The following is a 13,604-nucleotide window of genomic DNA, read 5'->3' on the forward strand; positions in this document are numbered from 1 at the left end:
GACTTTATTTTGGTTGGCTGGTCCTGAAAAGTTGTGTGCTGAATTATTTTTAGCAGATTCTAGGGAATTCGGGGAACAGGCAATTCATATGTCATCACATAACATGAAAAGCAAGAAAAAGTAATACATCACATTTCACAAGGAACAACACAGGGCTTTCGTCCCCCACGCCCACCTTGGTGTGGGGGGAGTGCCCCATGCCTTTATATGCTCAGTTTCAAAGAAGTGCGACAAGATGCGGGGGGGAGGAAGTAGTCAAGATATTAAAATATTAAGAAGTCAAAAATCTAGAATGTTACCCCCCCTCCCTCTTTTCGCTGCGACATCAAGACGATACGGGTGCGAGAAATAAAATTTTATTGTGCAAACATCCAAAAGAAAAATCGCGGCAGCCAGTGAACCCATCGCTTGTGTCGGATGCTCAGTTACTATCATTGCCACTCGAGTTCGTCGCACCGCTTGAACCGGCGCTGTCGGTGTCCCACAGCAGGCCGTCTTCCGTTCCGTCGAAGTGGTTTGTGATCGAGCACTTGAATGATTTGATCACAACGTCCACTTGGACGCGATTCCAAGTATCCAAAATCCCCTTTGCGATGGTTGATGGGGACGCTTTCTGCAGCTTTCGTCGCACAGCCGTACAGTCCGGTTGCACGGCGTACTCGCGCCGCGGACGCCGTGCCACCTCGGGACTCGGACTATCCGACGGCTCCGGCTTGATGACAGAGTGAGCAAGCGCGCTTGGCAGCCTTGGCTACGCGCTCCTCATAACAAATAGGGGGGTGCTTAGATTCGCATGCAAACTTTTTTCCGAATTTTTTCGCGAAAATAGGGTGGGGTGCTTAGAATCGCGAAAATACGGTATTTTAGGAGGGTGGCCTCTCCCCATCCCCACCGGCCACTCTACAATGGAACTTTATTTTGAATTCAAGCACACACGCAACAAACGAGGACGGAAGACAACAAAGGACACATACGTCGTAGTTTGCTGTGTGCGTGCTGCAATTTCACATTGAAATCCTGCTAACTCACTCAGCTTTCAGTACTTTTACAAGGGGCGCCGCAGTGGAGACCACTATAATAATTTTGACCACCCGGGGCTCTTTAACGTGACCCAATGCCACGACCTACTGGATAAAGGTCGTGCCCAATGCACACGGTGCGCAACCGTAAATACATCTCGTTGAATTACACCTCCACATGGAATGTGCTGCAGCATCCACGACCGGAAATCGAAGCCGCGACCACGTGTTCAACAGCTGAAGGCTACAACCATTAAGCCAACAGTGGGTAATAATAACAAGCATATGCCCAAAGCTCAAATCATATAATCGACAGCAGTGAAGCTGCCGCCTAAAGTGAGGGACTAACAGCAAGTCACAAAGAGACTAAACCTTTCCGTTCATCCCCCCATTAGTACTTCAGAAAGTGAGGACTAAACATTTGGTCCCTGAAATATGCACACGGCACCTATCACTCACAGTTACTCTCCTAAGAGACTAACCGCTCATCGTGAGGACTAACTGCCGCAGTTGCTCCCGTTTTCCTCCTTTGCGGCTTAGAGTGTAGTGGTGGCTGATCGAGGAGAACTTGCAGCGCCTCCGCGCGCGTGGTGCGGCACGCCCCAGTGAGCGCCAGTAGGAGCGTTCGCTGTACCGTGTTTATTCTCGCTCGAAGTCGACAGTCGGGTTGCTCACTCCACCACACGGGCGAAGCGTACGCAACGGCCGGCAGCAGCACCTGGCGATAGAGTTGCCTGCGAATCTTGCAATCGAGAGTCGCGTGCATGCGAACGAAAGTGACGGACTTCATAGCGAGCGTCTCGGCCCTTCGCTGTAGATGGTCCGCATGGTCGAAGAACGATAGTCGTCTGTCGATCATGACGCCGAGTAATTTAATGGAGTTCTTGAATGTCAGGCCCCTCTTACTTTCGTCGATCTTTATAGTCGGTTTACTTTTTTCCATACCCGCTTTGCCGAATGAGAAAAGGACGCATTCCGTTTTACCATGGTTAAGGCGGACCTTGGTGGCAATCGTCCACGCTTTTATTGCGGTCAGAGCGGCCGTGGCTCTCGCCATGGTGTCAAGGCGGTTTTTACCCGGCATTAATACCACAGTGTCATCCGCGTACGCCCGGATGCGGACGCCCTCCGGCATTTCCAGACGTAGCAGGCCATCTACGACCACGTTCCAAAGCAGGGGGGGGATAGAGGTGACCCCTGGGGACTGCCTAAGGTCGCGTCCGTCGCGATGACTCCCGAGTCGCACTGGAATTCCACCTTGCGGTCGCCGAGAAATGTCCGCAGCAAGTCCACCAGGTTGCTAGGGCACTGGTGCTCTCTAACGTGATTCAAGACGAGGGGATGCCACACGCTGTCAAACGCCCCCTGGGAATCCAGGGAGATCATCGTGACAGGCGTGCCCCTCGCTCTGTAGTCGCCGATGTACTAGCACAGAGATTGTAGCGCCATGACTGCACTTAGACCGTGCGTAAAACCGAATTGGTTCGGGTGCACGTAATTTCCCGCAAGGAGCAAGTAGTACAGTCACCCGTAGATCAAGCGCTCCAGTACTTTCCCAAGAATAGATGACATGCAAATGGGGAGGTAAGCTTGCGGCGTGTCGGGTGGCTCGCCGGGCTTCGCTATAAATATGCCCCTGCCTTTCCGCCACATCTTGGGGAAGTAGCCCAGGGTAAGCGCCGTGTTAAAGATGTTTTAATATGAAACGCCAGTGGGACGTGCAGTGCGCGACCACTACGTCTGTCGTCAAGCCGTCTGGACCCGGGGCGGAGCCGTTCACGAGATTGGCGAGCGTCGCTTCAATCTCTACGGCGGTGAATTGATGGTCTCGCTCGTGCGATACATAGGGCCGCGCGCTCTGCTCGCGGATCGCTTTGTGTGTTGGCAGGTCCGCGTCGGCGTCGTCTTTGGCGATCAGGGTGTTGGGAAGCAGTTCGGCCGACTCCAGGACGCTTTCCGTCCGACCGCCGTCTGGTGTTTTCAACGGTGGTAACTGTAGTCGTCCTTTGCCTTTGCCGAAGGCTGCCCGGAACGGCGCGGAAAACAGCGACTTGAGGCTGCAGTCGTCGCACTGCTTGCGCGCGTCCGTCGCCTCAGCGTCTTCGATCCTGCGACAGAATTTCGCGAGCGCCTCGCTATACCGCCGGCGGTGGATCGGCCGCAGCGCGTCGTCCCGGCATCTCGGGAATCGGCGCCGCAGGGCCCGCGTTCGGCTCTTCTCGAGCTGCAGGTCCGGTGTCCACCAGCTCTTTCCCGGCTTGTGCGGGAGGACCGGCCTGAGATGTTTGCGGCGTGTTTTATCAATGACCTCATACATTTTACTGAGCATCATGTCGAGCGCCTGTGGCGAGCTGATGTTCGCGCCGCTAGTCCGCTCGAACCACCGGAGGTCTCGCAATTCAGCAACAAAGTTTTGTCGGCCGCACCTGGTTAAACGTCTCCCTCGCACGCAGCCGCTGTGCAGCACCATATCGATTGCTCGGTGCTCGGAGAACGTCACGTCCGACGACACGCTCCACCTGCACCCTCGACGGACGAGCGCGGGGGTCGCCAGCGTCACGTCTATCCAACTGGCCGTGTAGATGTTGGAGTAGGTAAAGGGGGACGCCGCGTCATTCAGGACGAACAACGCTCGCGCCGCCGCAAACTCGATCACGCGAGAGCCGCGGTTGTCGTTGACTCGCGGGCCCCACATGGCGTGTTTAGCGTTAAGGTCTCCCATGACCAAGACTTCCTGCGTTTTTTGTTCGTCTAAACACGCCGAAATTTCATCGAGGGTGGGCTCTATGGAGTAGTGCGACGGCGCCTACGCCGCGACGAGCAACCACTCGCGTTCTTCTGTAGTGCACCACACCGCGACCACCCTCCGGGAGACGTACACCGGGAAGACGTCGAAGTGCGGGCGGCGGACGAATACAGCGCTGAGCGGCTCCTCTTCCACTCCAAAATAAGTGAAATCCAGCGGCAGTTGTGGTCTCGCTTTTTTCGTACAAGGCGGGTCGTTAATTGCCGCGATTGAGATGTTAAGTTCTTGCATCCGACGCGTCGCAGCCGCCAGCGCGCGCTTCGCGTGGTCCAAGTTAAGCTGCAGTAATACCGTCGCTTCCGGTTGTAATATGTCGACGGTCGAGCAGATGTGTCCGCGACGCTCGCCGGTCCGTCGTTGCGTCGCTCCGCTCGCACCCCCCCACCCTTCGGCGCTCTTTTTACTGGGGCTCGCCGTACTGGGTGCGCGCTCGGAGGCGGGCCACCTTCTCTACAAGGACCGGGAAATCAGGAAAACCGGTGGGGTGGCTCTTGTCACTGCGGCTCGCCCTGCCGCACTCCGAGCAACACACCGCGACGTCACCCATCTTCACCTTACAGGTCACGGCCAGATGATTACCGCCGCACTTCATACATTGTGCCTTGTCCGGGTCCGCCTTGTGCGGGCACGTCGTGCGCCCGTGACCGTATGTCGCGCAATAAGTGCACGTCGGCACGTGCAAGTCCTCCCTCGCGCGCACCGACGTCCATCCGCCAGACAGGCGCGGTCGCGACATCATCTTGCGAAAACCCTCCGGGTCTACCTCTGCCACGTACGCGCGCGTGCCTGCCCTCTCGCGGAAGGTGACGCGGACCTTACATTGCTCAAGATCTAACTCAAGCCTCTTGTTTCGTTCGTTTAAGAGTTTCATAAACTCGTCGGGGCCGATGTCGGGATCAACTCCCGAGAATTTAACATGGGGTTTGCGCCTTTCTGCGACTCACATGATTATGGCCGCGCGCGTGACCGCGTTGCCGCCTATCGCCTTTTCTATAAGTTCTCTATTGACTGCCTGTCGTCGGTGAACACGGTCAGCCCGTACCGGTTATATCGGTACACAGTTATATAACACGGTTATATCGTGCATCTTAAATCAGTACGACAGGAATGGAGACATTACTCATCCTCTGCGTTTATTCTATCCTCTTTTTCGTTTCCCTTGGGCGGCTCCAAGCGCGCGCCTTCTCATGGCGCTGCGGTAGGCAGCGACGCCTTATATAACATAGCCCCTCGTGAAAAAAAAAAATGGTTACTTCCTGATGTAGTCGTGCAGCTTCTTTGGTGTCTTCTTGTTGCGGGCGCTTCTCCTCACGCGCTCTTCGCATCTTGGCAAATTACCTGAAGCTTGTTGCGTGTGCCCTGCAGCAGGTGGTTCAGGATTCAGGGGTGCATTATCTGCGCGTGATGTGCCAGGTTGTGACGGATGGCTTACAACCGCACTAGTTGAGTGATCGGATGGCGGTGACCAGTTCATGACAGCCGTGGTACCTAATTTCATTCTGCTGATAGCTTCACGGTGAACGGCCGCTAATTTGGAAGCATTCCACACCCGCCCATCTTCCAAGAAGTAGGAGGCGGGTCCGCGCTTTCCAATAATATTCTTGGGCGCAGAAAACTGTGAGGATAACTTCCCATGAACTGCAGGTAATTTAACCCGCACGTAGTCACCAACGGCGAAGTTGGTTTCCTTGGCACCGCGTTTTAGAGCGCAGCTCTTTGGCGTCCGTTCCTGGGTTTCGCGTCGTCGTCGGCGTTGTCGTCGGCCTCGTAACCAGCTCCGCCCCCCTTTCATCCCCCCAGTGCTAGCAGCGACCGACTGATACCACTGGATGCCGCTGACGCCGCTAGAGAGTCAAGATAACGTGACTGCATAGAACACCGTCGCCGCCATGCAGAAAGAGGAGGAAAGGGTACCCCCCCCTGTTCTTGTGTGGCGGATAGGGTGCTCTTCAGTTGCCGACGCGCCGGTTATTTCGCGTAGGCAACGGCACGTCGACGAATACGTGACCACCTCCCCACGGCTAGACCTGGTTCTTAGCGCTGCGGAAGCGAGGGTATCATATTGTTTGTGTCGGCATCGGCGGCGTTGTCCCTGAAACCAACTCCACAGCTGGGGTTGACTCACTATCGGCGTCAGCGGCATCAGTCAGTCGCTGCTATCTCTTCCCTCCTCTTGCTGCGCGCGCTTCTGCCCCCATCGTTTGCCGCTGGGTGTACCCGCCGCCTCCCTCCCCCCTCTTCCTGCGAGTCTCCGGTTGTCAAAGCGCCGGCTCGAACTTAATTCCTTTCTTCGCTCCTCCTCCAATGCAACCCCTGTGCGGTGGCAATCAGAGAGCCAGATCGGTGGCGGCGGATCTGTATATGTGCACCGCCCGAGCCGAAATTGCCGCTGCCGTTCGCCACTGCGAAATTATCTGCCAGTTCTTTCTGAGCCATGAGCGAGACGACCAATGGAAGTCCTCCGTCTGCTGCTGCTGCTGCTAAACGAGCTGTCAGAGCAGAGGCCCAGCGCCGTCGCCGTCAGAATCCAGAGGTGCGTGCCGCCGAAGCAGAAGCTTACCGTCGCCGCCGTCGAGATGATCCAGGAGTACGCGTCGCCGAAGCAGAGGCTAAGCGCCGCCGCCGAGAAGATCTCGTCTCGTCTTTGAGAATCAAGCATTGGTGTACCAAGTCGAACATATATCAGTCTATTTCTCTGACCACAAAGCTTCCTTCATGACTGTCAAGAACTGTTAGTGGAGTCTTTGTTAAAGGTATACGTGTGAAAAATAAAAAAAAATTCTGTGATAGCGCATACATGTGTTGCTCGATTTCTTTGCCTCAATCTATCGAAAAGGTGAAACAGCTTATTTGCTGCGCTCAAATTTCGCATTAGGAAGTAGCGTAATCGTCGGTAATTTTTTGATCGGTGTAGCGCTTCGATGTCATTTGCTTGTTCTTGATCCGCTCTCTCAACTGCTGTAGTGCCTTTGAAGGGTCATTGGTGAAACATTTGTCAGGGAATCCCACAATGTCAAGTCTGGTGCGAGGTTGGCGTCCATCAAGAAGAATAGCGGGTGCAGCACCAGTAGTCGCATGAGGCGTACAGCGATATATTTGTAGGTAATCAAACATCGCTGTTCTTATCTTACGACTTTCTAACAGGGCTAATTGAATATAGGACTTTATTACCCTGTTAACTCTTTCCACTAAACCGTTAGCTTGCAGGTAATACACTGAAGAGTTGTAATGGGTGATTCCGCGCTCTGTGTAAATAATTACCGACGATTACGTTACTTCCTAATGCGAAATTTGAGCGCAGCAAATAAGCTGTTTCACCTTTTCGATAGATTGAGGCAAAGAAATCGAGCAACACATGTATGCGCTATCACAGAATTTTTTTTTTATTTTTCACACGTATTCCTTTAACAAAGACTCCACTAACAGTTCTTGACAGTCATGAAGGAAGCTTTGTGGTCGGAGAAATAGACTGATATATGTTCGACTTGGTACACCAATGCTTGATTCTCAAAGGCGAGATCTATACAAGTGCCTCGCGAGGTTGTCACAGCCGTGGGACGCGTTACGAGCGAGAGGAACGGGATGTTCTCCCGCATAAGTGTTAGGAAATTGCTGTTTGTCTTTATGTCAACATTAAAGTCTCCCACTACTAACATCGGTGTGGATCGATGGACGGTTAATGCGAGTTGCAGGAAGTGCACGACGTCTTTCGTGAGTGCGGTAGCGGACTCACGAAAGCGGTATCAGTCGGTCGCTGCTAGCGCTGGGGGGATGAAAGGGGGGCGGAGCTGGTTACGAGGCCGACGACAACGCCGACGCGAAACCCAGGAACGGACGCCAAAGAGCCATTTGTGTAGCCAGCCCTCCTCCACAGTCTCTCCTCCTCCCTTCCATCATCCTCCCTCGCCCGGAGAGCCGACAGCGCGCATGCGCGGCGGCGGAGCAGATTCGTCGGCGAGCTGGTTACGAGGCCGACGACAACGCCGACGCGAAACCCAGGAACGGACGCCAAAGAGCTGCGCTCTAAAAATCTTCAAAATTCGCTGAAGAAAATTGTGGTCCATGATCGGATACGATACCACGTGGATATCCTTCTCTCGCGAAAAGTTCAAGTAGGAATTTGGTCACTGTAGACGTGGTCGCATCGCGTACGAAAGTCACCTCTGGCCACTTGCTGTAGTAATCAATAAGCGTAATGGCAAATCGACAGTCAGTTGGAGCTTGTGTGAAAGGTCCCACAATGTCGATAGCAACTTTGTCCCAGGCTTTCTCAGGTAGAGTGACGGGTTGCATTGGGGCTGCAGATGTATGTGCCGATTTGTCACATGACTGGCAGGCTGCACATGTGCGTACAAGTTCTTCAATGTGATTATCCATGCACGGCCACCAATTTGACTCCCTAAAGGCACGGACACACTAGCGGCAAGACGCGCGCGGCACGCCGCCGGTGGCAAGAACGCCGCGCGGTGGAGAGGCCACATCGGTTGTGCGCGCGGCGGCCGCCGCGGAGTCACGTGACAGCGCTGATCTCGCCTTGTCTCGAACTGCGCGAGCATAGGCGCAATACCGCGGCTGTCGCGCGCTTTTTCCTTGCTCGGTTAGCAGACAGCGCGCTGATCGCGTTGATTCCTGCAATGGCAGATGCCGACGACGATGTTCTGACGACGATGAACGTTGTGGTCATTGTGTGTTCTCTGCTGTTGCGACGGCGGCGCGCGCAAAAGGCACGCAGACGAAGCATTAGTGCTGTTTGTTGCGGCTGGCTCGGAGCGCTCGGTCGTCGATCGTGGTTCCGCCGCCGCCGATGGAAGTTAACTTCGGCAGTAGCCAAGAGGTGGCGCTTAGGAGAAAGCCCGGACGCCTCTCATTGGTTCGCGGCACGCGGCAAGCCGCCGAAAATGGCTCCTCGACCCATCCTCTGCGCCAACGTTACTAGATTATTAAAAGTATCTAGTAGCGATGCTCTGCGCGGCAGACCAAACCGGTTCCGCGGCAGGTTTCGCGGCACGCGGCGCGCCGCCGGCGGCGTGCCGCGCGCGTTTTGACGCTAGTGTGTCCGTACCTTAAGACGAGCTTTGGTACGACTAATTGACCACTTGCAGAAGTCGGAGCGCCACCTAGCGCGAAAAACGCGAAGCGTGCGCCTCGCCACTTGGCTGGAAAACATCTGGGCTCCAGCCATGCTTTAGTAACGTGGCATCGAGTGACGACGTTGTGTTCACGGAGCTTCTGTCACGTTTTGTGAAAGCGTCGACGCTCTTTGGTAGTTGCGCATGACGTGCTTTAAATATGATTGAAGAAGACTGCATTCCCTTGCCTTTTTTGCAAACTGGATGGACGACTGACTTTTCGGAGTGCCGCATAACGAGAGGCGATGCGTGGCGTTATCTGCACGCCAACACTTCGTCCGTTCGGCAGGCACAGCGCGGATGGGCCTTAAAAGAAGAAGGTTACGTTAACACCATCAAAGTTAACGTGAACACCGCGGACCCTGCACTTGGCCTCATACGAGCTACGTGCACGCCGTCCATGAAGTCGGGCGTCTACGTGGTTACGGCGTGGTTCGCAAAAGCCACTGGCGACATTGCCGGAGCGCACTGCGAATGTGTGGCCGGGTGAGTACTTTCTGCCTCTAGCATTCCCGAACTTTTACTTATTGCATGGAACAGTAGATGTACTCGTACAAATATTCGTCTCGTGCTGGTTCGCCAAACTGCGGTGTTGTATACTTAGTGTACGAAACCGTATACCAAATAAATGCATGCGCTATATGCACGCGGCAAGTTATTCAGGGTGTTTTGCGAGCGCTCATGTCTCAAAGCATACGCCAACCTCTTTTATACGTTATATTAGCTTAAATATGGGCAGCGCGTGCGTCCGCGAGCTAGTGTACTCCGGCTCACTCGCGCATGCTAATATCAAGGCAGATAGTTGGGCGAGTTGATTCGAAGTCATGGTGGAAGAGAGCGCAACTTAACTGACACGTACAGAAGAAAAAAGATGAGCGCAGACTCGCAAATGGAAATTTATTGGAAACGAATGATGAAATCTACATAAAAGTACATAGACTGGCCGGCCTTCTGTTTGCGTCGTTTCTCACATTGCACTCAATCGTACTCGCATATTCTTAGATTGGCAGAGTGCTTAAATCTTGTTTCAGAAATGTGAATGCATTGACGAGCGCGAAGAAAAACTGCATTCTTTATATTTTGCAGCCTCAGCGAGACCTGTCAGCACGTCGCTGGCCTTCTGCTCAGCGTTGCTGAACTGGGGGATAAGGAAATGGAAATCGCCTGCACGGACCAACCATGCAAGTGTATTGTTCCCGCAGAAGTTGTGGCACAGGTGTACCAATATTGGCACCTATTTAAAATCGCTCCTTTACGTTAGCATTTTGGCGTCTCAAACATGCAGTTTTGTACTGGATATTTACAAAATAATCCATGTGTAGGAAGAAAACAAGTGAAAGGCAGAGTAGGTCCACCAGGTTATGTGCCTGGTTGGCTACCCTGCACTTCATGTGTAAGCTGTGTTTAAGCAAACTCAAGAACAAGACATACTTTCACTGCGCACACAATAACTTTATTCGAATGCTCAGTGTACATACAGTTTTGTAGGTTGACCCCACCAAAGTTAGTTCCAATCCAGCACCGATAACTGCCATGCGAAATAAGCATGCGACGTGTGGTCTAAAAGCTCTAAACAAGCAGCATCAAGACATGGTGGTGAGTACAGGGCTGATAGAGCGGCAACAAAAACGTTATTACACACACACCAATGAACTTGGGAGCAAAATGCAAGTGTAGTTGTTCCTTTATTTTTTTGTTTTTCGGCCTTCTCTGTATGCAGAATTGCAAGGTACACAATCACTTTATATCACTAGTCATGCTGCAATATTTCAGTTCTTCCTTAATATTTTCATAGGGTTAAAGTGTCAGCATTGAATACAATTAATGACCTGTATTCTTTCAGTTTATGCAGTGCATGCCACAGATTACATCCGACCTTATCCTGCATCCATTTTTCAGATGCTAAGCAACCTTATAAGATTTAGCATTGTTTCTTATAATGGATGCCTCATTGGTGATTACATATTTCATTATTAGGATTGTGGAGGTAGTAAGAATGTTGGTCAGTAAGTTTGAGGGTGTAACAGCCACTACTTCCTGCCTAGAGAGAGGTCAGAGGAAAGTACTTGAAGTATCCCAAGAATGCCAACTGTATCATTATATTGACTGCTCAGCTAGGTTCGGCGTAACTGCAACAGGATGTCATGTGGGCCTTCCCATGTTCTGTGTATTAGGCTTGAAAAAGTTCAAGTATGTGGCACTACTGAGCCACAATTTCTTTTTACTGTATGGCAGCCAAGAAGCCTGCGCCAAGGCTGCCTTTGGTGGAAATCTCCTTCCAGAAGTACAAAGTCAACAGACCACTGCATCATAAACGAAAGCGGCGACACAATCCATGTGGCCACCTGTCGCCCCCTACCGAAAATCAAGTGCAGCGTTTGGAGGAAAGCCTCTCGGAATGCTGCCCTAGCCTCCAAGCGGTACGCTACACGGGGCAACCGGCACAACAGCATGTACCTGAGCCATCGGCTGAGTTAATTGGGGATGAAGAAGACTTGTGGAGCGACAGAGTGCAAGAGCTAGTCAATGCACACATGTCATCTTTAAAGCCCATAGAAAAGGATGAACGTGAAAGAATACGTGCAAATACGATAGGGCAAGCAGATAACAAAAACTGGCATGTTGCCCGACTTGGGCGGCTCACAGCCTCCCTATTTAAGCGGGTGTGCCGTTATGTAAAACCAGAAAGTTTGCTCAAGACCCTGCTCTATCCAAGCGAAAGGGCAGCGTCTAGTGAAGTAATGGTGTATGGAAGAGTGCATGAGAAGGATGCCGTTGGGGCATATGCGCTCCTCCTCAGGAGCCTAGACAGGCAGGTCACACTGCAGGAAACAGGCCGGCATATTTACAGTGCTCATCCACTGCTGGCTGCATCACCAGACAGAGTTGTGACAGTGGATGGAGAGGAAGGCATTCTAGAAGTGAAGTGCCCGTTCTCTAAACAGGGACAGAGTATGGAGGAAGCCTGCAAAGACAAAAAATTCTGCTGCAGGCTAGAAGATGGTGAGGCAGTATTAAAAACGGACCATGAATATTATTTTCAAATCCAAGGAGAGCTGGCCATCACAGGTCACAATTGGTGTGACTTTGTTGTCTGGTTTGGGCCCAATAAGATCCACCTTCAGCGAATACACAACAACAAAGTGTTCTGGGAGACCGAAATGCTCCCCAGCCTGCTTCACTTTATGAGGCATGCCCTCATACCAGAGATCCTCACAAGGCGCGTGAAGCGGCTGAACAAGCTCTAAACAAAGGGAAAATATGTATCTCACAAGAAGCTGCTGAACGGGTTTTTTGTGTGTGACCACCACGGTAGCCTGAAGATGACTATCAGGAGAGAGAGAGAGAGAGAAACATTTATTTATAAACGATTTACGTGCAGTGGTCGGAGACCCTTTAGTCCAAGGCCCCGCTGACCTCGGCCGCCCGCTTGACCTGTGTTATGAAGGACTGTTGTTCCGCCAGGTCTGAGCTGGTTAGCTCTGCCTCCCATTGCTCCATTGTGTGGTGTGTTTTATCAAACGGGTGTGATTCACAATCCCAAGTAATGTGTTGTAGTGTTGGTATGCCTCCGCACCACGGGCAGTCGGGCCTGTAGCGAGTGGGGAACATGGCATTCTGTAATTTAAGGTGGGGGAATACCCCAGTCTCAATTTTGCGCCAGCTGGCGGCTTCCTCTCCACTGAGTTGTGGATGAGGGGGAGGGTACTTTTTTCTGGTTGCACGCTGATGAGCGAGAATCTCCCGGGCATTCGTTGGATTGGGGTCAATACAGTGGCTACCTGGGACCGTCCCAGTCGAGTCGGCCCGGTTAATAATACCTCCGGCTAGCGAATCGGCCAGTTCGTTCCCCTCAAGGCCTGTATGACCTGGACACCATAGGATCCGGTGATGATGGGCGAATTTCGTCGGTATTATTGAGTGACATATTTTGGTCACGTGGCCCTTGAGAAAAAAGCGACATGCTTCTTGTGAATCTGTTATTATGGTGACGCTCTTTTGCGTGCGTTCCGCGTGAGCGAAGGCCATTGCCACGGCGAAAGTTTCGGCAGCCGCGGGAGTACCTGCCCTAACGGAAGCCGTAAATTGTTGCCGTGCTTTCGTGTCGATGATTGCCACTGCGTACTTCCTGATGTTCATTTGGGCATCACTGGCGTTCGAGTGCACGTTCGAATACACGGCTGCGTCTGTGTATATTGTGTTGTACGTGGGATTATTTTCATACATTGTTCTAATATGTTGTACACGTGCTTTTCGCCTTGCTTTATTGTATTCAGGAGGATAGTGGATAAAAAAGGCATACTGGATGCACATGCAATGTTGTGACGCCTCAACAGCCGAATCTGCATATTGTATGTTGTGTTCATGTCATGAGTCTGACAGTGCTTCTACATAGAGTGGGCTTTGTTAGGATTGGCGTCTGACACCACGTGGCGAGAGGAATTTCATCCGACTAGGCTACATCGCAATGAGGCGTGGCTTCTCCTGCAATGGTTAACGTCCTGCACCTCGCGCACAAAGAACTTTCTCTCACCGGACCTTTTACCAGGCCTTGTCGAAATGTAGCGTGACTTTCTAATTCGTCATGACCGTTTCGAGTGTGCCTGTCTGCCAGAAGCCCTGCAGTGTACAGTCTCTTGTGTGTGTGTG

The 13,604-nt window shown here is 52.4% G+C and overlaps 1 protein-coding gene across 1 annotated transcript; it reads right to left on the reverse strand.

Annotated features, from left to right (window-relative positions):
- Window positions 1-2,703: 2,703 nt before the first annotated feature.
- Window positions 2,704-3,714, reverse strand: LOC135916381 (uncharacterized). Its single transcript, XM_065449740.1, has one exon. It carries the CDS (start codon window positions 3,712-3,714, stop codon window positions 2,704-2,706), a length of 1,011 nt encoding a protein of 336 aa, XP_065305812.1.
- Between the last annotated feature and the right edge of the window lie 9,890 nt (window positions 3,715-13,604).

Source organism: Dermacentor albipictus, unplaced genomic scaffold (assembly GCF_038994185.2).
Source record: "Dermacentor albipictus isolate Rhodes 1998 colony unplaced genomic scaffold, USDA_Dalb.pri_finalv2 scaffold_15, whole genome shotgun sequence".
In the NCBI taxonomy this organism is placed as follows: domain Eukaryota; kingdom Metazoa; phylum Arthropoda; class Arachnida; order Ixodida; family Ixodidae; genus Dermacentor; species Dermacentor albipictus.

What these genes read in the sequence shown, in the direction of transcription:
- LOC135916381 (XM_065449740.1), bottom strand. Translation starts at nt 3,714, where the DNA reads ATGTGGGGCCCGCGAGTCAACGACAACCGCGGCTCTCGCGTGATCGAG.